We start from the raw sequence: 22,855 nt of genomic DNA, 5'->3' as shown, positions 1-22,855 counted from the left end.
AGTGGTTTTCAGGTTTTGGGACATCCACAGCTCAACCAGGGGCTCATGACAACCCTACTATCCACTCACAGTACGCTCACATCATCCTCATACTCTGCCCTAAAGGTGTGGACTTATTTTTTTCAGTAGATTATTTTCCTGTGCCCCTGGTAATGTGCAAGGACATCCAAAGCATGGCATGGATTGTGTCAATCCTTCTTCCTGCTCAGTGGTGCCCTCAGGTGGGCTAACCGGCCATTACAGGCCTCACTTAAGCCTTCATTTTTGCCCAAACATGCCTAAAAGTTCTGCACAGTTCTGTGTTTTAATATAATCAAACAGTGCTTCAGTTTCAATAGTGAATGACTCTAACAGAGACCCTAAAAACAATCTTACAGATGTATTTATTCACTGAGAGCTCATTCATGGTGACTTACAGAGAATTATAAAGTGCATACAAGCAGAAATGCTTTCCCTATTACCATCCTATTAAATCTGGACAGATGATAAAGGAATTTAAAGATTCTTATTCTACTAAATCTGCCTCATAAAAAAAAACTCTTAGTTTTAGTAACAATCAGAGTTTAAGAAGAAGGAGTGTTTTCAGAAAACAAGATTAAGCGTCTCAGTAAATGGGCTTGAAAAATCACAAAATCACAGCAGGGGGGGCTAAAGAGCTGCAGGAACATAACAGGATCATGTTTAAGGATGCTTAGACATTTAGTGGGCGGAGCCTGGTCAGCAGGCCGGGGATGGTGTCTGGGTAACGCACGTGGACGTAGTACACAGCTGCTCCTCCGGCCATGGCGGTCAGACTCAGCTTCACCAGGCGTCCCATGAGGGAGGTCTCAGGATCCTTCAGCTGTAGGAGGAAGAGGAGGAAAAGTTAGGGACTTCCTGTTAGCATTCCCGCTTAGCTAACAGTAAAGGGGGTTCACGTCAGACCTGTCTGGTTTTCAGAGGCTGGTACATGCGGTCAAACTGGGTGAAGATGGCTCTGCGGGCCCCATCCCATTTCCCTGGTCCCATCAGGCGGTACTGGTAGGCGGTGACGGGCCCCCAGAAGACCCTCTTAAAGAGCTGGTAGTCTGTGAAGAGCAACCAGAGCAGACTTGGACGCACCCCGATCTCTCCGGCGAGGTCGTCCAGGTAGGAGACAAAGTCCACCTGCAGGGGGGCCCGCCTGGACAGGATGTAGCTGCAGAGACCATAAATCAGATTCAAACAATGCTGTAGTGATCCCATGTTAACAGATGAGAATATTTTCATCACTAAAATGTCTCTGCAGACCGGGATCTGTGATTTAGGCTGCAGTGATCTTTTATTATTTTAGACACAATCTGAAGTAGCTTAATTTGGTTTGGTGTGCTTCAGCGCCCACTAAAGGTCTCCGCGTGTAACTGCACTGTGGCAACACTCACTACTATTCTTTATCCGCATAGAAAACAAAATTCAGAATCTGAGATAAAAATTTTAACTTATTAGCTCAAAAGGTTCAAAGCATGGCATGTAAAGTCAAAATAATGTTTTTAAAAGGCAAATATATGAGATAGAAAGTTGAAATCATGATCCTTAACAGTCAAAAATAAGATAAATTCAGAATCATCGGTTTAAAATGTCAAAGCGTGAGTAAAACATTTAAATTTTGAGTTTCAAAGGTCAAATATTCCTTAAAATTTAAAATTGAGGATCTAAAAGGTCAAATTATGACATAAAAGTCAAAGTAAGGAGCTAAAAAGGTTAAAACATTAGAAATAATTCATAATCATGAGTTTAAAAGCTCAAAATACTACTCAAAATTAAAAATAGAGGATCTAAAAGATTGAAAAATAAGATAAAAAGTTGAAATTGTGAATTGAAAATGTCAACATTTGAATTAAAAAGTCAACCATAACTTTGCGTCATAACTGTGAGATGCAAAATGAAGAATATGAAATGAAAACATACATGTATTTTACCCGATCCTGACTTTTTATCTAATTATTTTAACTTTTTACTTTTTCTAATGACTTAAGAATATTTTAAATCATCACGGTTAACATTATTAAACTGGAGGAAATCTACAGACCACAAACCAGTGGGCCAGTTATAATAAAAGTATGATAGGATCTGGTGGGCCAGGTGTAGCTGTACCAGGGGCCGGATTTGGCCCCCAGTCCTGAGCTTGACACCCTTGCTCTACAGCGTCAACAGCAGCTTTTTTCTACATGGTTTCTGTAGAATAGAATGCCAAATAATAATAATAATAATAATTCATATTCTTGAACATCCAGTGTGTGAAATTCCACCACCAGGGGGCTCTCAACTTAAACAAAAACAATATGACGAGTACAGACCTGTGCTGCCTACATCTCTTATTTAAGCCTTGTTGTGAATTGAGGACTCATAAGGCCTATTTACTAAACAGAAAAGTGACATTTTGTTATCATTCATAAATTTCTTTTAATGATGAATAAATGCACCGAAAAAAGGCACTTCTGCGTTCATGCTGGAAGCGGTCCCGGAATGTACATATGCACAGGGATCCAAGGAAGTGAAAATGATCTGGTGCTGCTTCCTGCAGAAGCAGTCAAGAGTCAAGTGCATGTTTATGTGCAAATATTTCATCAGGATTTAAAAAGCTGTGGCATCATTTAAAGCAGTGGTGTTCAACCTTTTCAGCCCGCAACCCCCAAAATAAAGGACCAGGGACCCCCACTGAAGGTGGTTGAATACAGCCATGCCCAGTTAAGAATTAGCAGACAAGGCCGTCCATAAAGGGGGATAAATGGGAGAGCTTTCTGGCGCCTAGCCAAACTTGGGGAACATGGAGGTCAGCAAAACCATGGTCCATTGTAAAGTTAAGCATTGATATCCATATTTCATATTCAACCTGAAAAAATAACCACCCTTATCAAAGAAAAAAGATATACATTTTTTAATCATTTGTGTTGTAAAGAGCCCTCTTAAAAATGGAAATCCCTTTTGTTTAAAAAAGGATTAAAATGGTTTAAAAATTATTACAATGGGTTAATAATGGCAAAAAAAAGAAAGGTGGAAAAGGTGGTGAAGTTGGATTTTAAAAGTAGCAGAAATGGATTAGAAGTGGAACAAATAGATAAAAATGACAAAAAGGCAACAATTGGTTAAAGTGGCAAAAATGGGAATAGATAGCGGTAAAAAGGAGTTAAAAAGAAGGCTGAAATGGCTTTAAATCAGCAAAAATAGGTGGAATTTTGGTGAAATGGGTTGAAAAATTGAGAAACTGGCAAAAAAGTGGTTAAGAAAGAAAAAATAGGCAGATGTTGGCAGAACTTGGTTAAACTAGCAAATATGGGCACATCAAATGGTGAAATGTGGTTAAAGTGGGTGTAAAAAGTAGTTAGTGGTGGCATTAATGGGTCAAGAGAGGCAACATTAAGCTTAAGTGGCAAGAGCTGGTTTAGAAGTGGCAAAAACAGGCAGAAAAAAAGTGGTGGAAAGAGTTAAAAACTGAAAATAGGTTAAATGGTAAAAATGTGTTAAATTTGGTGGGTAAAAACAATGCAAAGGGGTAAAAACTTGGAACAAAGTTGGTGTAAAGTGGCAACAGTGTAATTTAAAAATTATTCTTAGTTTTTTTTAGGGCAACTGGAGACCCTCTCTCAGTGTCTTGTGACCCCAATAGGGGTCCGGATCCCAAGGTTGAGAACCACTGATTTAAAGCAGTGTTCTTGCCTGGCTATGCTTTGCTGCTCCCTCTCCAGGCCACTTTCACAACCCTCCTCCACCCCAGCTCCTCCTTCCCAGAACTGCCACATATAAATAACAGCAATAGGTGCATGTGTGATTCTTGGTAAAGAACAAATTCCCATGGCACACCAAGACTTGGCTAAAGACACACCAGTGTACCTTGTCACACCATTTAAGAACCCCAGATTTAAAGGAATAATGACAGCATTACCTCTTCTCCATGTCCTTGGTGTCTTTCTCCACAGCCTTTATCATGGCATGGTTTGAAGGCAGCTTTTTATCTCCTGGAGAACAGAAGATGGTAAATAGAGCGCTGTGACTGGACAGTTGGATTTAACTAGATCAGATATGGAGCCTAACCTTTGAAGACTCGTGTGGCCAAGCGTGCCTGCATTTCTGCCTGAGGCATGATGGCCCCAAGTCCGTGGATGAAGCCCACCACAGCCAGCGTGGGGTGCTCCAGGTTGGGAGGAAACACGTGTTTGTAGAGACCCACGCGGTGCCCAGACATGTACAAAGCATCACTCGGCAGGTACGAGAAGCCGTAGTTATAACCCGTGGCGAACACAATCGTGTCCACCTGGCAGAAAAGAGATGTCAGAGATAAACGAAGAAAGATGTTTAAATAAATCATCTTAAGCATCTCTCTGTCAGACCTTTTCAACCACGCTGCCATCACTGAACACCACAGATGAGCCGCGGATCTCCCTCACGTTTGGTTTAACAACAACAGCGCCCGCAAGGATCCTGAATGGCAGATCATCGTTGATCACCGGAATCTGGCTGAAGAGCCTGCAGAGGCAGAGGGAGGAGATGGAAAAATTTAAGACAGAGACTCTAAGGGCACCAAAGGGAACGTTGCATCACATCTATATCAAACAAACCATCAACCACAGTGTGACGGGCTGCCACACAGGCTCCTTCAATAAAAATAAACTTAAAAATCTAATCAGAATTTCTAGGCGCAGCCAGGGCATTGAGGGGGTCCGGTTTGGTAGCCTCAGGATTGGGTCTCTACTTTTTGCAGATGTGGTTCTGTTGGCTTCATCAGGCCGTGACCTTCAGCTCTCACTCGAACGGTTCGCAACCGAGTGTGAAGCAGCTGGGATGAGAATCAGCACCTCTAAACCTGAGGCCATAGTCCTCAGTAAGAAAAGGGTGGAATTCCCTCTCCAGGTTGGGAATGAGATCCTGCCCCAAGTGGAGGATTTCAAGTATCTCAGGGTCTTGTTAACGAGTGAGGGAAGCATGGAGTGGGAGATCGACAGGTGGATCCGTGTGGCGTTGGCAGTGATGCGGTCTCTGCATCAGTCTGTCGTGGTGAAGAAAGAGCTGAGTCGAAAGGCAAAAGCTCTTGATTTACCAGTCGATCTACGTTCCTGCCCTCACCTATGGTCACGAGCTGTGGGTAGATACTGAAAGAATGAGATCGTGGTTACAGGCGGCCGAAATGTGTTTCCTCTGTGTCTGGGCTCTCCTTTAGAGATAGGGTGAAAAACTCAGCCATCTAGGAGGGACTCGGAGTAGAGCCGTTGCCCCTCCGCGTCGAGAGGAGTCAGATGAGGTGGCTTGGGCATCTGGTCTGGATGCCTCCTGGACGCCTTCCTGGGGAGGTGTTCCAGGCAGGTCCCACCGGGGAAGACCCATGAAACGCAGGAGAGACTATGTCTCTCCGCTGGGCTAGGAATGCCTTGGGATCCCCTGGGAAGAGCTGGACGAAGTGGCCGGGGAGAGGGAAGTCTGAACTTCCCTGATTAAGCTGCTGTCCCCAAGACCCGTCCTCAGATAATCAGAAGAAGATGGATGGATGGATGGATGGATGGATGGATGGATCTAATCAGTGACATTTCATCAAACCAGAGAGCAGAGATGATTAGGAGGAAACAGTGTCTGCAGTCCAACAAGAGGACAAGCTTGGTCCAAGCATGGGGAGGTAAACCATCACACTGCATACGTATTTCAGAGTACCGACCACTGCAGCATCATGCTCTGCAGATTCATATTACACTCACCTGTGTTTGGGCTTCAGGGCGTACATGGTGTGGTCGTACATGGCGTTGAGCTTCTTCTCGCCAAACCAGTTGAAGAAGGTCATGGGAAACAGCTGGAACAGGATGTGGACGAAGCGTGTGTTGTACTTCATGTCCACGGGAACACCGTCATCAGAGACCTGACGTATGACCCAGGCACCTGTACGAGTGCTGATGTAGACCTGCAGGACCAGAGACGCCATCACGTCAGTCCTCCTGAGACCAAGTCTTTAAAGGGACAGTTAGTTATTTTTTAGTGAGGTGTGTGAAGTAGCTGTCAACAGTAAGAACATTAGCCACAGGGCGCTGATAATTCTAGGTTTCCCTCATTTATCACTGTTGTTTTTCAGACTAACATTAGTGCAAAAAAGGGGGAAATGAAAGAAAATATGCAAAATAAAAAGCAACACATAAATGAATATCTACTGATTTAAAACTATCAAATAATTACTTTGTAAAATACAAATTTAAATGTGTGCATTTTAGAGTAATGTATCATATCTATGTTTTATGAACTGTGCTGTAATACCATAGATAGTAAAAAGCTGGTACACTAGTTACTCAAGCAAAATTCTGACTTGTGTGCGATAGTAAAGGGACTATAGATTAACTCATGTTAACACAAGATGGGGTGGTGAAATGGAGAGTTAATGCCTGACGAGGTGTCCAATTATCGTTAGGTAAGCTCTCAAAATTATTAAAGCTACTCTTAACAAAATGTCTAACTTGTAAATATCGGAAAAAATGGGCTTGTGGGAGGGAATAGTTTTCCTTGAGCTCCACAAAGGATGCAAGATGATTATTCATATACAAGTCTGCAATTGTTTTGATTCCTTTTTTGCCCCAGTGAATAAAAACTTGGTCACACTTGGATGGGACAAAGTTGTGATTAAAGCAAATAGGTGAATATATAGAGAATTCAGTTGCATGAATCACCCTTTTCATCTGTTTTAAGATTTTGATTGAGTTATACAGGACAAAATTTTCTTTAAAACTATTCACTGGGTAATCATTTGTTGCAAACATGAGAGCTGCAAGAGACTGCTTGAGATTCCAGTTGTAGCCACTTAGGTGTAGGCTTGTCACTGAAGCCATTTGTTGGGGGGTACTGGTCATGCCAGTATACTAAGGCCCTGGCATTAGCTGCCCAATAGTAGTGGTGGAATACTGGGAGGGATAATCCCCCCTATTTTCTTGGATTTTTGTAAATGGCCCTTGGATATTCGATGGTTTTTATACCCCCAAACAAATGGCAATTTTATTGAGTCCAGAGTTTTAAAAAATGACAAGGGGAGCTTAACTGGAATATTCTGAAACAAATACATTAACCTGGGGAGAGAAACCATCTTAATAGCATTAACACGCCCTATGAGAGAGAGAGTGGCAATGATCTCCAGAATTCAATATCTTTTTTAAGTTTGTCTAGCTGACTACAGAAGTTGTTGTTAAACAAGAGCTCCGGATTAACAGTAATAGACAGGCCTAAATAGGTGAACCGGTCCTTGGCAATTACAAAAGGCAGGGAATTAATGAAATGTGGATCCAAATTTTTTGTTAGAGGAATAAATGCGCTCTTCTTCCAGTTCACGGAATATCCAGAGAGGCTACCGAAGCAGTTTATTAATGAAAGAAGAGGAGGAAGAGAAGATTGGGGGTCCGTCATAAAGATTAATAAATCGTCCGTGTACAAAGACAATTTACATTCAATATTCCCCACTTTGATTCCCTTAATAGCAGAACGCTGCCTTATGCTAATGGCCAAAGGCTCCAGTGCAAGATTAAACAACAGGGGACTGGCACAGCAACCCTGCCTTGTCCCACACATCAGGTTAAAGGGTGCTGACCTATTACCATTAGTAAGAATAGCTGTGTTTGGGCAAGCATACATCATCTTTACTATTGATAGAAAAAAAATGGCCAAATCCATAACGTTTTAAAGCAGCGTGCATATACCTCCATTCGATCTGATCAAAGGCACGTTCTGCGTCCAATGAGATGACTACAGGTGTGCTGTTAACTTTATGTTTGGCATACATTATATTAAAAAATCGACGTGTTAAAAAAAGAAAATCTGTCAGATACAAAACCATTTTGGTCAGGATGTATTAATGATGGAATGTGTCTACCAAGTCTGGTGGACAACATCTTAGCTACCACTTTTTGGTCATAATTTAAAAGGCTAAGAGGTCTATATGCCATTGGGTCAGAGTCATCCCTCCCTTTTTTAAATATTAAACAAATATTGGCCTCATAGAAGGACGGGGAGAATAGTTTACTCTCGATGGAGTGACTTATCATTCTAAGCAGTAAAGGTGCGATCTGGTCACAAAAGGACTTATAAAACTGCCCCAAACCCATCTAGGCCAGCAGCCTTTCCACTCGGAAATGATTGAATCAGCTCTTTAATTTCTCTTACAGTGAACTCTGAATCCAGGTCAATTTTAGCTGATTCACTGATTTTAGGTAGGTCAACAGAGTCCAAAAATGTTTCTATTTCATCATCTGATGTGGTGCAATTAGACAAATATAGCTGTGAGTATAGATTCCTGAAATAATTATTTATTTCATGGGGATTGGTCAACAGCTCTCCATTTGTGGTCTTAATTTTCAAAATTGCCCTGCTTGCCTGTGCGCCCCTAAGTTGCCTTGCCAGCAATTTATCTGGTTTGTCATTTAGTTCAAATTGCTTTTGTCTAAGCTTAAGTATTTGTTTGTGAACCTGCTCATTAAGGATTGTGTTGTATTCATTTTTCAACTCCATGAAACTGTATAGATCTTCTATCGACATAGAGAACACATGTCTTTTCAGCCTTAGCAAGCTGTGACTCCATTTCCTTGAGGCGCTTTTGTTTTTCCCTCTTCTTAGCAGCTTCATATGAAATAAATTTTTCCTCTTAACACAGCTTTAAAACTTTCCCACAAGATAGAGTCAGACACAGCACCATTATCATTAACTAAAAGAAAATCATCTATGGCCTCCCCTATATACTTAAGAAAATTATTGTCTTCCAACAATAAAGGGTTAAAGCGCCAAGAGAAGGGAACTCTCGGTAGGGACAAATTAAAGGACATGGTAAGAGGACTATAATAAGAAAGAAAAATTCCCTCAGATTTTGTTTGCAGTACATTAGAGATTAGTTTCGAATCAATGATAAAGTAGTCAATGCAAGTGAATGACTTATGGACATGAGAGAAAAAGGAGTACTCTTTATCTGTTGGATGCTGTAAACTCCAAATATCAACTAAATTATGAGATTTAAGCAAATTATTCAGGGTGGCCACTGATTTAATAGACGAAGGGGGCCGTATGGAGTGCCGATCAAGATAAGGGTCAAGGTAACAGTTATAATCACCACCTATGATCAGATTAGTGGAATTCAGGTCTGGTAGCAAACTGAAAACCGTACGGAAAAACTCAGGGTCAACTATTTTGGGTCCATAAATATTAAGACAAGTAATAGGGATATTGTTAATTTTCCCAGAAACTATCAGATACCTGCCCAGAGGGTCTGTGGTGAGATTAAAAAATTTGAATGGTACTGATTTCCTAAATAGGATAGCTACCCCTCTAGCTTTAGATGAAAATGTGGACTGATAGACATTTGAAAACCAATTAGCTGTTAGTCTGCTTTGATCAGAGGGCCTAATATGCGTGCCTGGTAGGAATATAACGTTAGCAGACAGTGATTTCAAGAGGTGTCCAATTATCAGAGAGTAACGTTGTTGGTCTTCTCCCTGGAGTGGCCAAACTCTGATAATTACTTAAACGCAGACTAGGACCTCATCTACACTCACTTAAGAGAAATAACAACCATCCTTTTTATTCAAACCTGCTCTGCGACCCGGCTCGTCTCCACAGCGATGTCTCCTCCCGAGTTTCCGATCCCGATGACCACCACTCTCTTCCCGTGCATGTCCTCAGGACCCTTATAGTCCCAGCTGTGAAGGTATTTCCCCTCAAATGACTCGATTCCTTAAACACAACACAATGAAATCTTAGTTATGCCTAAGAAGATGGGACCAAGCCACATCTTCCTTGTTGGTTGACTCATTTATTTTTCTGTCTCTACAGCACTGATCATCAACTGGCCTTGGGGCCACATCAGGCCCCCCAAAGCTTCCTGTCCGGCCCCCGAAAGATCATTTAATTCAGAAAAAGAGGAAAATAAGATTTTTAGAATATTCTCTTGCTTTAAATGTCTGCAGCTGTTAAATCCATCCCACAAACAATTAACATTGAAATAGTTTTAGAATGACTAACCATTTGATCTGTTTTCACAGAAATTTACTGTCAAAATTAATCCTTACTTAAAAAATGGTTAAGGTTGGCAGAAGTGTTGCAAAAATTAGCAGAAAAAAGCTGTAAAAAATGAGGTTAAAATGTGTCAAAAATGGTAAAGGAGGAAAAAGGGGCAAAAGGTATCAAAAATTGGTTACAAATGACAAAAAATTGTGCATTAAAAGTAAAGTGGTTAAAAAGAGGCAAAAATAGAAGAAAAGTGACAAAAATTGATACTAGAGTGGCATAAAGGGGATAAAACATGCAGAAAAAGTGGTTCAAAGGGGTTAATGAGGCAAAAAGGGGGAAAAACTATAAACAATGGGATAAAAGTGGGAAAAATGCTTTTAAAGTTGCAAAAATTGTTGGAAAAAAATGTAATAAAAGGGGTAAAAAGTGGCAAAAATAGAAGAAAAGAGGCAAAAATGGATAAAAGAGTGGCACAAAGGGGATAAAACATGCAGCAAACATGGTTAAAATCATGCAAAAATTGTGTTAAAGAGGTAGAAAGTATCAAAAAAGGGTTAAAAGTGTCAAAATGGGTTAATATTGGTGCAGGGGTCCGGCCGATCCTGTTGTCAGGTCTGTCTCCTTGTGGCCTGATGCATTCTAGATAAAAGGGATAGATCTCACTGGTAATGACTCAAAATGTCCTGTAGTTTCAAGGAAAATAGAAATACTACTGCAATAATATTTCAATCAGACCAAAATGTTAATTTAATTTTGTGTATTTGAAAATCCGGCCCCCAGAGTTTCTGTTGAGACTAAATCTTGCCCTTGTGTAAATGTACTTGATGACCCCTGCTCTACAGAGTCTACCCACTTCTGAATCTCTGAGGAAAGTAATCTGTAAGAAAGTAATCTGAGTACACGTGTGCATTGCTTTTTAGTGCATTTCCCCACTGCAGCTATAGGATATAACACTGTTCATGTAAATGCATGATCATGCAGTTGTCTAAGCCTGTAGTCTTTGAGCTAGTGGTGATGGAAAGTCGTGCTCTTCTTTTGCCATCAATCTCATGGCCATCCTTTCTTTCAGAAGCAGCAGAAGTTAAGTGTGCAAATATTGAAGGCCCATTTAAAAAAAAAAAAAAACTTACTATGTATGTGTCTGTATTTATAGCAGAGGGGTTCTTTTGCAGGATGGGTGCCTTAAAAGTGTGTGGGGTGAATTAAGAGTATAGCTGCTTCTTCAGGCACCGCTACTATATCCCACTCTACAGACCACCCAGCCCTTCTGCTTTGTGTAACTGTATACCTCACTGGGGCAGATAACTGCCTCCCCACAGCAAACACCTTCTGGTTTTAGCTGTCTGTTGACTGATACTGAAGTTGTTCAAACTAAGACTAGAAGCATGTGATCCAACAGTGACTCCTCTTCCAACTCTTACAGGTGTGCATGCAGTTACCTGGAAAGTCTTTGAGCGGCAGGTTGGGGTAGGTGTAGTGACCGGAGCAGCAGATGACTGCATCAAAGACATGGCTGTGCTCCTGTCCGTCTCTGTCCTCGGTCACCACGTCCCACTGACCCGTCCGACTGAAGTCTGTCCTCTGACGGACACTCTTCACCAACGTCTGGAGCACATCAAACGCACAGAGGTTTAGTTTTTAACCACAGAGCTGCTGTGTGGTCCTACGTGGTCATGTTGGTACCTGGAACTGGATATGCTGCAGCAGTTTGAAGTGCTCGGCGTACATCCTGAAGTACTTGAGGATCTTGGAGTGGTGCATGTAGTTGGGGTAGTCGGCAGGGATGGGGAAGTCACTGTAGCACATCATCTCCTTTGAGATGTTGATGGTGAGCGAGCGGTAGATACTGGCTCGGTTTGGCTCTGATACTTCCTGCAGAGAGAGAATTTAGAACAGCAGAAGTCTGGTGTCTAAAATCAGGAATAACCACTGAATGCTGATACTTAGTCAACGTTATTTACTCTTTTTACTGCATGTCTAATATTGACTTATTTTGCACTTGAAAACATAAGTCTGTACTGACCACGTTTCATGGATCCTACCCTCTGCTTTCATTAGTGAACCCATAGAGTCAAAGAGGTTTGAGGTTGTGATGTCTTAAATGGAACCAGACTTCGGACAACAGTAAAATGTCTGCTATCCCTGTTCTTACTGGGGTGAGGGAAGCCACATTGATACCCTCAGCTGCATTGAGCACATCAGTAAGTGGATGTGCCAAAATTTCTTAAAGTTAGAGAAAAAACAGAAATAATCAGGATTATTTCAAACAGGAGTTAGCCAGTCAGTGCCCATTTAGAGTCAGAAACCTGAGGCCAGAAACCTGGGAGTCATTCTGGACTCTAATCTGAGTTTTAACAGTCATGTCAAAACAGTCACAAAACCAGCTTATTAGTGCCTCAAAAGTATTGGAAGAATCAAAGAATTTTTGACTCAACAAGACACAGAAGGACATGTATTTATTCTTAGTAGGCTGGACCTTAACAGCGTCCTTGCAGGCGTAAGCAAAAAAATCCATGAGACCGATACAGCTTGTCCAAAATGCTGCTGCCAGAGTACTGACTCTTCTTAAATATTGAGCACATAACAGCAGTTCTTAAATCACTGCACTGGCATCCTATCACAAAGGATAGACTGTACAATTTCATTAGTTGTTTTTTAAATCCCTACACGGCCTCGGGCCTCAATACCTCCTGGACCAGGGGTGTCAAACTCAGTCACAGCAGGGGCCAGATTCTAGATTCAGGACTAACCTGATGGCCTAACAGGGTCACCTTTTCTGACCAGGTCAGTTCTCCTGAAAACTGCAGGGCCTGTTTCTGATTTCCATCCATTACTGGAAGTCTCATAATAGCACGTAGTTGATTGATGAGTGAGGAGCAGACTCTGCTCCTACCAGGTAAAGATGACATCTTAGTTTTGTTGGAAAAAAAAAAAAACTGCATGAGGAAAGAAGATGTGCGGTAAACCTAGTTCATGGTAGAGGAAGTAGTTTGTTTACTTTCATTTTTAATACTTAAATTGGTAAAAGTTTTGTACCTTTATTTATTTATTTATTCAGTTATTTTGAATCCATACTCTGTTGTTCATTTGTTTAAACCCTCCATGGACCCAAACACACAGAGGGTAAATTAGAGGAATAGGAGGCAGTGGTCTGGGTTTTAATTTAATAATAATATAAAGAAAAAAAACACTGGGTAGTTACAGTAGTTTAGGTTTTCTATGTTGGAGTAATTTGTAAAAACACTTGTGATGTTACATTGAAAATGGTGGTTGATGTTGTTTTGATATATTCGATATTTGATAGTGTTTTGATATGAGACATAAATAACTAAAATTCAGAAGTTTTGAGGTTATAAAACATTATTATTGCATATTATTCACACACACAAATACTGAAAATGGGTACCGCTGTGTACCGATACCTGTTCACAGGTACTGGGAATCGGTACTGTACCGGCTCAAATGTGAAAGGTACCCATCCCTAGCCATGCCTATAGCCACCGGCTCGTTCTCCTTGAATGGTGCTGATTAGTGCGGTCTGTTCTCAGACCAGTCAAAGTCATTTCAGACGAGAGCTTTGTAAGATGGATCTGTTATCACTGACATGGAATCTGGACAATCCAGGTTAGAGGTAACCTGGCACGCCAGATAGATGTTTCACACATCCATCTGGTAAACCTCTCATACACAGCGTTTAGGAAAGGGCAGAGCCTTTGAAAAAAACTCGGAGTGTGATTGGTTGAACGTTCTGTCTGTCACATCTTTACGGGCCAATCAGAGCAACAAAACGTGACATAGCAGTTACTGAGGAGTAAACTCCATAGAGAACTGCATAACGTGAACCATGGTGACTGTAGACATGTCAGTACACGGCCTAATCGTTTTTGAAAAGAAAAAGACTCACTGCTGTTCTTTGTTCTTCTTTTAACAAAGAAATGTCGTCAAGTTCTGATAAAACTGGCGCTTTAGCAGCATCCATGACCATGTCTTCCACCATAACTGCATCAGCCTCTTGTTGCTGCCTGCTTACGTCACGACTCTGCCGCGCCAGAAAGTACTGCCCCTCATCACTGATTGGTCCTGTCACTTTCTAAACAGGCCCAAAGGGTTCAGACGTGAGCTTTGCAAGATGGATTTACCAGTGAGAAACATGGAAACGGGCGTATCCATCTGCTTTGACAGGTTAGCGTAAAGGTTAGTGGGCAGCAGAGTCAAGGCAGAGCAGAGGACGAGACCTAAGATGTCTCAGCCATGGTAATTATCATTATTACTCACTAAAATATAAAAATTATTTCAGTTCTCTGTAAACAAACAAACAAACAAAAAAACAAGGCTTCACAAAAATGAAGACGAACTAAAACTTTATTTTGTTCTTACAAAACTAACTAAAATTATCTAAGGAGAAACTCTTCAGTGATTTTGAGTGATCCTTGATTTGCATTCAAACGTCACATTTGAATAAATAAGATAAATTGTGAAGAGTAGACACTTTAAATAAAGTTTTTAAAATTGTATGAGGTTTACTTTGTCTGGCCCGTTAAGGTCTCGCCCCTGTCATTACTGAAACAAACTAAAACTCCAATAAAGCTCACTAAAGCAGTAAAAACTCAAAATAAGTCAGCTGAAATAAAAAAAAACCCTAGATCACAGTCAAGTTAAGCAATAATGAAATAGCCATGACTTTTATAACCCTCTGCCTAATGAGAGATTAAGTAAGTGATTTGTTTGTGATGCTGTCAGCTGTAAATATCTAAGGCGCCGCTCCATTCTGTTTAATTCCCAGTTTATATAACATCCCAGCTTCTATATTGGTGCCAAACAGGTCAGTTCTCTAGAAAACTGCAGGGCCTGTTTCTGATTCCCACCCATCATTGGAAGTCTCATAATGGCACGCAGTTGTTGCTTTGGACCCGTCAGACCTGGATCAGCCCCAGGCATGAATCCATCACCTCTGGATTCGTAAAAACATTCTTAAATAAACATCTGGGTAGTCTTTATTGTAATTATAGTGTTTTCCTCTAATCTCTGTCATCCTGGAATTTATATTACACAACTGCTCCAGATATCCATGTCCTAAAAAGACCCCACCAGCCTCTGATGGTCTCTGTAGACCAGGGGTGAATGGATCTGAGTTTAACCCTTTCTACTTGCCTGACAGCAGAGTAAAAACTGGAGAGTTGGTAGGTCAGTATTCAGCATTTATGCGTTGGTTCTAACACCCAGAGTAATAAACTCAACACCGTAGAGCAGGGGTGTCAAACTTAAGGTCTAGGGGCCAAATCCGGCCCGTGGTGCAGTTATACCCGGCCCACCAGATCATGTATTTTTATTATAACTGGCCCACCAGTATGACGTCTGCAGATTACCTCCAGCATAAAAATGTAAACTTAACCTTGATGTTTTATAATATCCTTGTTGAGTCATAAAAATTAGAGAAAGTAAACAGTAAAAATAATTTGATAAAAAGTCAGGAACGTGGTAAAGAAATTTGTGTTTTCTCTACATTTTCAAATTTGCATCTCACATTTATCACTAAAAGTTGTGATTTTGAATTTTTATTTCATATTTGAATCCTTGCATCTCCTAATTTTGACTTTTATCTCAAATTTTTACCTTTAAAACTCTGAATTTTTAATTTTTATCTCAGTTTTTTGACCTTTTAAAGTCATGATTTTGACTTTTATCTCATGTTTTGACCTTTTTCAACTCCCAACTTTGACTTTTATCTCATCTTTTTTACCTTTAAAACTCATTATTTTTTAATTTTATCTTAGTTTTTTGACCTTTTAAATCATGATTTTGACTTTTATCTCATGTTTTGACCTTTTTCAACTCCTAACTTAAACTTTTTTCATTTTTCTACCTTAAAAACTCATGGTCTTTCCTTTAGTTTCATATTTTGACATTTGAAACTCATGATTTCGATGTTCACCTCATATTTTGACTGTTAAAATCATGATTTTGAATTGTATCTCAGTTTTTGACTTTTAAAATGCATGGTTGCAGTACTCTATCTCATATTTTGCCTTCTAAAAACATTCCTTGACTTTTTAACTTTTAAACTTAAAAGTTTGACTTTTTATTTCAGATTTTGAGTTTTTAACTTATCATGTTCACCTTTTAATTGCAAAATCATTTATAATGAGTGCCAAGTTTTATATCCCAATAATTCATTTCTGGTGAAAATAAGGTTGACATTTTATGGTTAAATATCGACCCTGTTAGGCCCCTAGGTTAGACCTGAGACTTTTCTCTTCTCTTTTCTGGTCTTCTTTTTTCAGATACTAAACACTTTTGCACCATGAGTGAAGTTATCCACTGCGTTAGACGCTTCCTGCCTCTGGCATACAAACGGTTAATTTGTGAAGACAGTCAACCTTGCTGTATGAATGAGTACTTCCAGGACATGAGCTTATCCTTCTGGTCCATTCCTGTGTAAAGACACTCATGTCTACTGTGGTAGTTTTAGCAGTGAGGTAAACTAAAGAACTTGACATTTGAAACAATAATGATAAATTCTTCACATAACACCGACTGTGATATAATACTGAGTATAATAATAAAGAATCAGAAGGACTTTTGAGAGAGCCAGAAAACCACTCTGAGTGTTAAAATCAATATAATCAGAGAACTCTGAACCTGTGAGAATTTTATAAAACACTCTCACCAGAAGGGTAAATACATTATTAGAACGATAGAACTATTAGACCTAATAACAGTAGTGTAAGTAAGTGTTAAATTCTGACTCTAGAGTTCATCAAACTCCACATTTTTAATACTAGGTAAAGAGTTACTCTAACACGAGTGCTGGCTGTGTCCAAATGCACTCAGATACAGCGTTAAATTTAACTCTCACAGTGTTGCTTTAACAATTCAAAATTCACTGTGTACCCAAAGAACTTTTAACCCATTCATGGACTGAGCTAAAAGTTAACACTGGTACCACCACCAGGACTGCTGCTAGAGGAGACTGTGAGGTGCCCTACAGATGTACCACCTTTGGACGGACTGTGCAGTCAATTAGGGGCAGAAACATCTAGAATGCCCGGCATACACCACTGCAAAGCCCTTTTAAAAACTGGCTCAAAAGAAATCAAAGCTGCACTCACTGTGAGGTTGATCTGCATCAACAACATTCTTAAAATGATCTAATTAACATACACTATATTGCCAAAAGTATTCACTCACCCATCCAAATAATGGAAATCAGGTGTTCCAAACACTTCCATGGCCACAGGTGTATAAAATCAAGCACCTAGGCATGCAGACTGTTTCTACAAACATTTGTGAAAGAATGGCTCGCTCTCAGGAGCTCAGTGAATTCCAGTATGGTACTGTGATAGGATGCCACCTGTGCAACAAGTTCAGCGGGGAAATTCCTCACTCTTAAATATTCCACAGTCAACTGTCAGTGGTATTATAACAAAGTGGAAGCGATTGGGAACGACAGCAACTCAGCCACCAAGTGGTAGGCCACGTAAAATGATGAAGCGGGGTCAGTGGATGCTGAGGCACATAGTGTGCAGAGGTCGCCAACTTTCTGCAGAGTCAATCGCTACAGACCTCCAAACTTCATGTGGCCTTCAGATTAGCTGCAGAACAGTGCGTAGAGAGCTTCATGGAATGGGTTTCCATGGCCGAGCAGCTGCATCCAAGCCATACATCACCAAGGTCAATGCAAAGCGTCAGATGCAGTGGTGTAAAGCATGCCGCCACTGGACTCTAGAGTGGTGGAGATGCGTTCTCTGGAGTGACCAATCGCGCTTTTCCATCTGGCAATCTGATGGTCGAGTCTGGGTTTGGTGGTTGCCAGGAGAACGGTACTTGTCTGACTGCATTGTGCCAAGTGTAAAGTTTGGTGGAGGAGGGATTATGGTGTGGGCTTGTTTTTCAGGAGCTGGGCTCGCCCCCTTAGTTCCAGTCAAAGAAACTCTGAATGCTTCAGCATACCAAGAGATATTTGGACAATTCCATGCTCCCAACTTTGTGAAACAGTTTGGGGATGGCCCCTTCCTGTTTCAACATGACTGTGCACCAGTGCACAAAGCAAGGTCCATAAAGACATGGATGAGAGAGTTTGGTGTGGATGAACTTGACTGGCCTGCACAGAGTCCTGACCTCAACCCCATAGAACACCTTTGGGATGAATTAGAGCGGAGACTGAGAGCCAGGCCCTCTCTTCCAACATTTGTGTGTGACCTAACAAATGAGCTTCTGGAAGAACGGTCCAAAATTCCCATAAACACACTCCTACACCTTGTGGAAAGCCTTCCCAGAAGAGTCCAAGCTTTTATAGCTGCAAAGGGTGGACAGACATCACATTAAACCCTATGGATTAAGAATGGGATGTCACTTAAGTTCGTATGCGAGTCAAGGCAGGTGAGCGAATACTTTTGGCAATATAGTGTATAAGGAAAATATACCTCTAATATCACTTTATACCATGCACTACATTCAGCACAGTTTTCAGTCTTGGTTATGCGTGTGTGCACACTGTGTGTGTTGTTGTTCTATTTGTGTAATACCTGTCAAAGACTTATGGATGTAAAGTAGCAGATTTAATAAAGTATAAACCACAAGAATGACTGCACAGGTCCTCCTTTGAACTCCATATTTTTATGTCACTTTATCCTGGCTGCTGTGAGATTATTTTACATCGCATCACTGTTTCACATTAGTGGAAAACTTTTGTTCTTATAAGTCCTCTTTCCTAACCTAAGCATGAATTTTATCCCACAGGAAAAAATTTAATGGTGGTGATTTCTCAGGGAAGCAGGCAAAACTCAAAGGCTCAGTCCCATTTTTTTACTTTCAACCCCAGGTTTCCAGCGCTCCCTTTGCCTCCTGAAACAAGAGTTAGAGGTGAAATGTTCCCCTATGAAAGGGGACAACCTTTTACGTCCAAAATGCAATTTTGCCCCTTGGACAAGTAAGGGTAACCTAGTCCCAAACCACAAAGGTTAGCATGCTCTGCGTCTCTGATCATGATGCTGACTTGCCTTGAACTTCCACAGTCCGCCCATGTCATCGCTGCTCTCGAAGCAGGTCGGCACCAGGCCTTCTTCCAGACATGCCTTTACGGTGGACAGACCCGATGGCCCTGCCCCGATCACTGCCACCTTCTGCACCATGATGGAACTGCAGGACAGGCAAAGAAAAGTTCACCTTTAGTCACCTTGTGTTTAATGAATGGTCCTAAGCGTGTTTCTGTCATTACAGGCAGCTGCTGATCAATGACTGAGGGGTCTAGTTAATGATCTATCTGATGGATATTAAAAGGATTATAATGCCATGATTGACAGCTGTGAGGACCAATGAGGCTCCTGCAGACTCCCAGTGTTCACAGTGGTAAAATGAACCAGACTTTGGGGTCCAGTGTACTCAGATTAGGGCTGGGGTCCTAGTGTACAATACCTGTGGAACAATCCAAAGTTGTTGTTTTAACTGCACGAGGTAGTTCTCTCAAATATAAATGAAAAGTTTAGAGCATTGCTGTCCAAACTACTAAATTACATCAGTTCCTTTAGTCTTTTATTTTTCACATTTTAGTAGGTAGAGGTATATATGAAACCGATTTTATCCACCAATCTTATCAAAGTATCGGCCGATCACCGATCTCCCAAAATTAAGGGAATCGGCGCTGATTCCGATTTTGGCCGATCAATCGGAGCACCACCGGAGGGAGGGAGGGATGCCCAGCTAAACCCTGGCTTGATATACAGAGAGAGAGAAGTGAGCCTAAAATGAGTGTAAATATGAGAATTTATGTGTGATATTGTGTTCCACATGTAATCTTGCATTTATTTTAGAATAATTGCATGTTTGCATGTCTTATATCATAATTTTCTCTCCAGAATCAGATTATGAATCAGAATTTAGAACATACCTGGTAACAATTACACATAAAAGGAATCTTACTGGTGTTTTGGTGCAAAAGTCACCAAAAAAGGGGCAAGGATGAACGATAAAAACCTATTTAACCAGCAGTACCACAGTTGTCATGAAATTTAACCCTCATGCATCACGGGGGACATTTTTGTCCATTTGGGCAAATTTTTCCTCATTCCCTGCTCACCATTTTGGCTGTGTTAGTGCATATGGTCTAATTTTTTTTTTTCGCAACAAAGTTTCTCTGAATTCAATTTTTATTTGCTCTAGAAGTTCAGGGGAACAATGTGAAACAAATTTTACTACCCTTTAAAGCCATTAAGACAACAAATGTCCACTTCCAAAAAACTGCTATAAAAACTTAACAGATTAATAATTTTTCAGATTTTTTTTGCATAAATCTCTTAAACAACTTCAGCTGTGCTAAAAACTACCAAAAATTCAGTAATTTTGAGGATTTTAACCCTTTAAATGTCAGTTTGATTACCTAAAGTCAATGTGGTTTTTTTATGAAAAAAAGGGAAAAAATGTGATATCTTCCTTAAACCAAATGTTGGATAACTGGGGCATTAGTTCTAGTTCCAGCTTGGATATGTCAATGATTAGCCAAAATATTGACTTTGATGCATTTTTAGTTTTTGTATAGCATCAGATTTAAATTCTACTACCCTTATTACACATTAATATTTGTTTCAGCTTTTTTGGGTCAAATATTTTGATCAACTTTAGTTCTGATCAAAACAATCAGATATTGAATAGTTTTCAGGATTTTAACCCTTTAAATGTCAGTTTGATTACAGGATGGCCTTTTTTTTTTTCAAAAAAATAAATAAATAAACAAAAAAAAACAGTTATTTTCCATAAAACTAGTGTGTGTGTGTGTGTGGGGGGGGGGGGGTTAATTGGTCCTGGGAATGTCAAGCATTAAGCCAAAATATTGACTTTGATGCATTAGCCTATTAGTTTTTGTGCAGCGTCTGATTAAAAATTGACTATCCTTTCGAGTCACTTGATGTCCTTAATAAAAAGGCAGTAAAATTTAAATCAGATGATACACAAAAATGAAAAATTCATCAAAGTCAATATTTTGGCTAATCATTGCCATATCCAACTGGATTTAGAAATAATGCCCCAGCCATCTGATATTTGCTTTAAGGAAGATATCACATTTTTTCACTTTTTTCATAAAAAACAACATTAACTTTAAGTAATCAAACTGGCATTTAAAGGGTTAAAATCCTCAAAATGATTGAATGTTAGGTAGTTTTGAGCACAGCTGAAGTTGTTTAAGGGATTTATGCAAAAAAAATCTGAAAAACTATTAATCTGTTAAGTTTTTATAGCAGTTTTTTGGAAGTGGACATTTTTGTCCTTAATGGCTTTAAAGGGTAGCAAATTAAAGTGATGCCTGAGGGTACAGATAATAAGATAAAAATGTAAAAACAGCATAGAGGACAAAAGGAGCAGTGGAGGAGCCGTAGACTGATGTAGATATCAGTGATTATCTTAGAGAGCAAATATCTGAATAAATCTTCCTCAGGTCATTTTGCTGATGTAATGTTTCTGAATGAGTATTTGGGATGATGATGCTCTTTAAATCAAATCTGATGATTTATTGAGAAGATTTAATCATGGCATTGCATTTAAAACAACAGAGATATTTCATTATTTGAGGTTTAAAATATCAGACTTCTGCAGTCATGTAGAAAAGTGTGTGTGCTCTTTTCTTACCTTGATCCCTGTGTTGACTTCTTTGTAGATCAAACTGACCAAACATCAGCTGAGCTCATGTTTAAATATCACAGAGGAGGAGGAGGAGGAGGAGGAGGAGGTGCCTGAGGAACCTTTCTCTGAAATCCAAACCAGGCCAAAAAATCTTAAATCAAGTTAAAGTTTGCCTTCCATAATCAGCTGGTTTGACCTCTTCTGAAGTTCACGTGGTCTCAGTTCGTGGAGGATGGAGGGTTACTGATTGATCTGTGCAACCTTAAATTTGCAGCATTAGGAGGTCATATTTACTAAAATCAAAGCTATTCCAATCAAAAAACATCTGAACAGACCAAGTTCCATGTTAACATAGGAGCCCTTCTTTGATATCACCTTCACTATTCTTGCATCCATTGAACTTGTGAGTTTTTGGAGAGTTTCTGCTTGAATTTCTTTGCAGGATGTCAGAATATCCTCCCAGAGCTGCTGTTTTGATGTGAATGGGGCCACACCATGAGTTTCTCTCCTTTTATGCCCATAGCAGCCAATGACACAGAGGGATTCTTTGTAGCTTCAGGGACCCTAAAGAGGCTTACACCACCAGCAGCTTCAAATACCTGTTTGTGTTACCGGCACCAGACCTAGGGGGATCTGGGCCGATAGCAAAGGATACACAGCCAAGGATGCACTGCATAGCCAATAAAACTATTTTCTGTGGATCAATAAGAGAGAAGACAAACGTTAGCCCCTTGCTCCAGCCAGTGCTCGTTTATTACTGACTTAAACCTTAACAAATTCACATATGAATCTCATAAACATCAGCTTGCTGAAAATATGCTGTGTCAAAGGTAAGTTCATATTCATACCAAAGTATATGTCATAAATTAAATAAATGTAAAAACCAAATCTGACAATGCACCATATAAAACAATGTTAAAACAAAAATTAGTTCAAATAAATTAAAATTAATCTAAATCATATTTCACATAAACAAGAATTGGCTTTACTAAAATATCCAACTGTACAAAAAAATCATTTAACTCAAAACACACATTTACTCACTTCCAATACCTACATTCACTCATATCCTCACACATAAACCACAATGACACTCATCTTCGCATATATCATACATCAGTGGTTTTCAAAGTGTGAGGCCAGCCTCCCCTGGGGGGGCGCCACAGAGCTTCAGGGGAGGCGCAGAACCATAAACCTGCAAAAAGGTGATTTGCTTTGCGAACCTCTGCTGTGCATGGAGCAAAATGGATAGACTTATAGTTACTATAGGGAC

General features: G+C 40.1%; 1 protein-coding gene across 1 annotated transcript; it reads right to left on the bottom strand.

The window, feature by feature from the left end:
• Positions 1-584: 584 nt before the first annotated feature.
• On the bottom strand, positions 585-21,723 carry LOC121512486 (flavin-containing monooxygenase 5-like). The gene is made up of 11 exons (XM_041791781.1): positions 21,589-21,723; positions 18,969-19,107; positions 11,653-11,841; positions 11,409-11,574; positions 9,551-9,693; positions 5,703-5,902; positions 4,347-4,482; positions 4,051-4,270; positions 3,902-3,974; positions 925-1,177; positions 585-841 (listed from the first exon to the last, which is right to left on the bottom strand). Exons 2-11 carry the CDS (start codon positions 19,098-19,100, stop codon positions 692-694), a joined length of 1,662 nt encoding a protein of 553 aa, XP_041647715.1. The 5' UTR covers positions 19,101-19,107; positions 21,589-21,723; the 3' UTR covers positions 585-691.
• Between the last annotated feature and the right edge of the window lie 1,132 nt (positions 21,724-22,855).

The sequence above is a fragment of the Cheilinus undulatus genome, linkage group 7, assembly GCF_018320785.1.
Source record: "Cheilinus undulatus linkage group 7, ASM1832078v1, whole genome shotgun sequence".
Classification (NCBI taxonomy): Eukaryota; Metazoa; Chordata; class Actinopteri; order Labriformes; family Labridae; genus Cheilinus; species Cheilinus undulatus.
The sequence above is the reverse complement of the archived record's forward strand: the minus strand, read 5'-3'. Positions and strand labels throughout refer to the sequence as shown.

Coding starts and splice junctions, on each gene's coding strand:
- LOC121512486 (XM_041791781.1), bottom strand. CDS start 19,100: ATGGTGCAGAAGGTGGCAGTGATCGGGGCAGGGCCATCGGGTCTGTCC. Junction 4,271..4,346: donor ATGGCAGCGTGGTTGAAAAG/GTCTGACAGAGA, acceptor CTTTTCTGCCAG/GTGGACACGATTGTGTTCGC. Junction 842..924: donor AGCCTCTGAAAACCAGACAG/GTCTGACGTGAA, acceptor TTCCTCCTACAG/CTGAAGGATCCTGAGACCTC.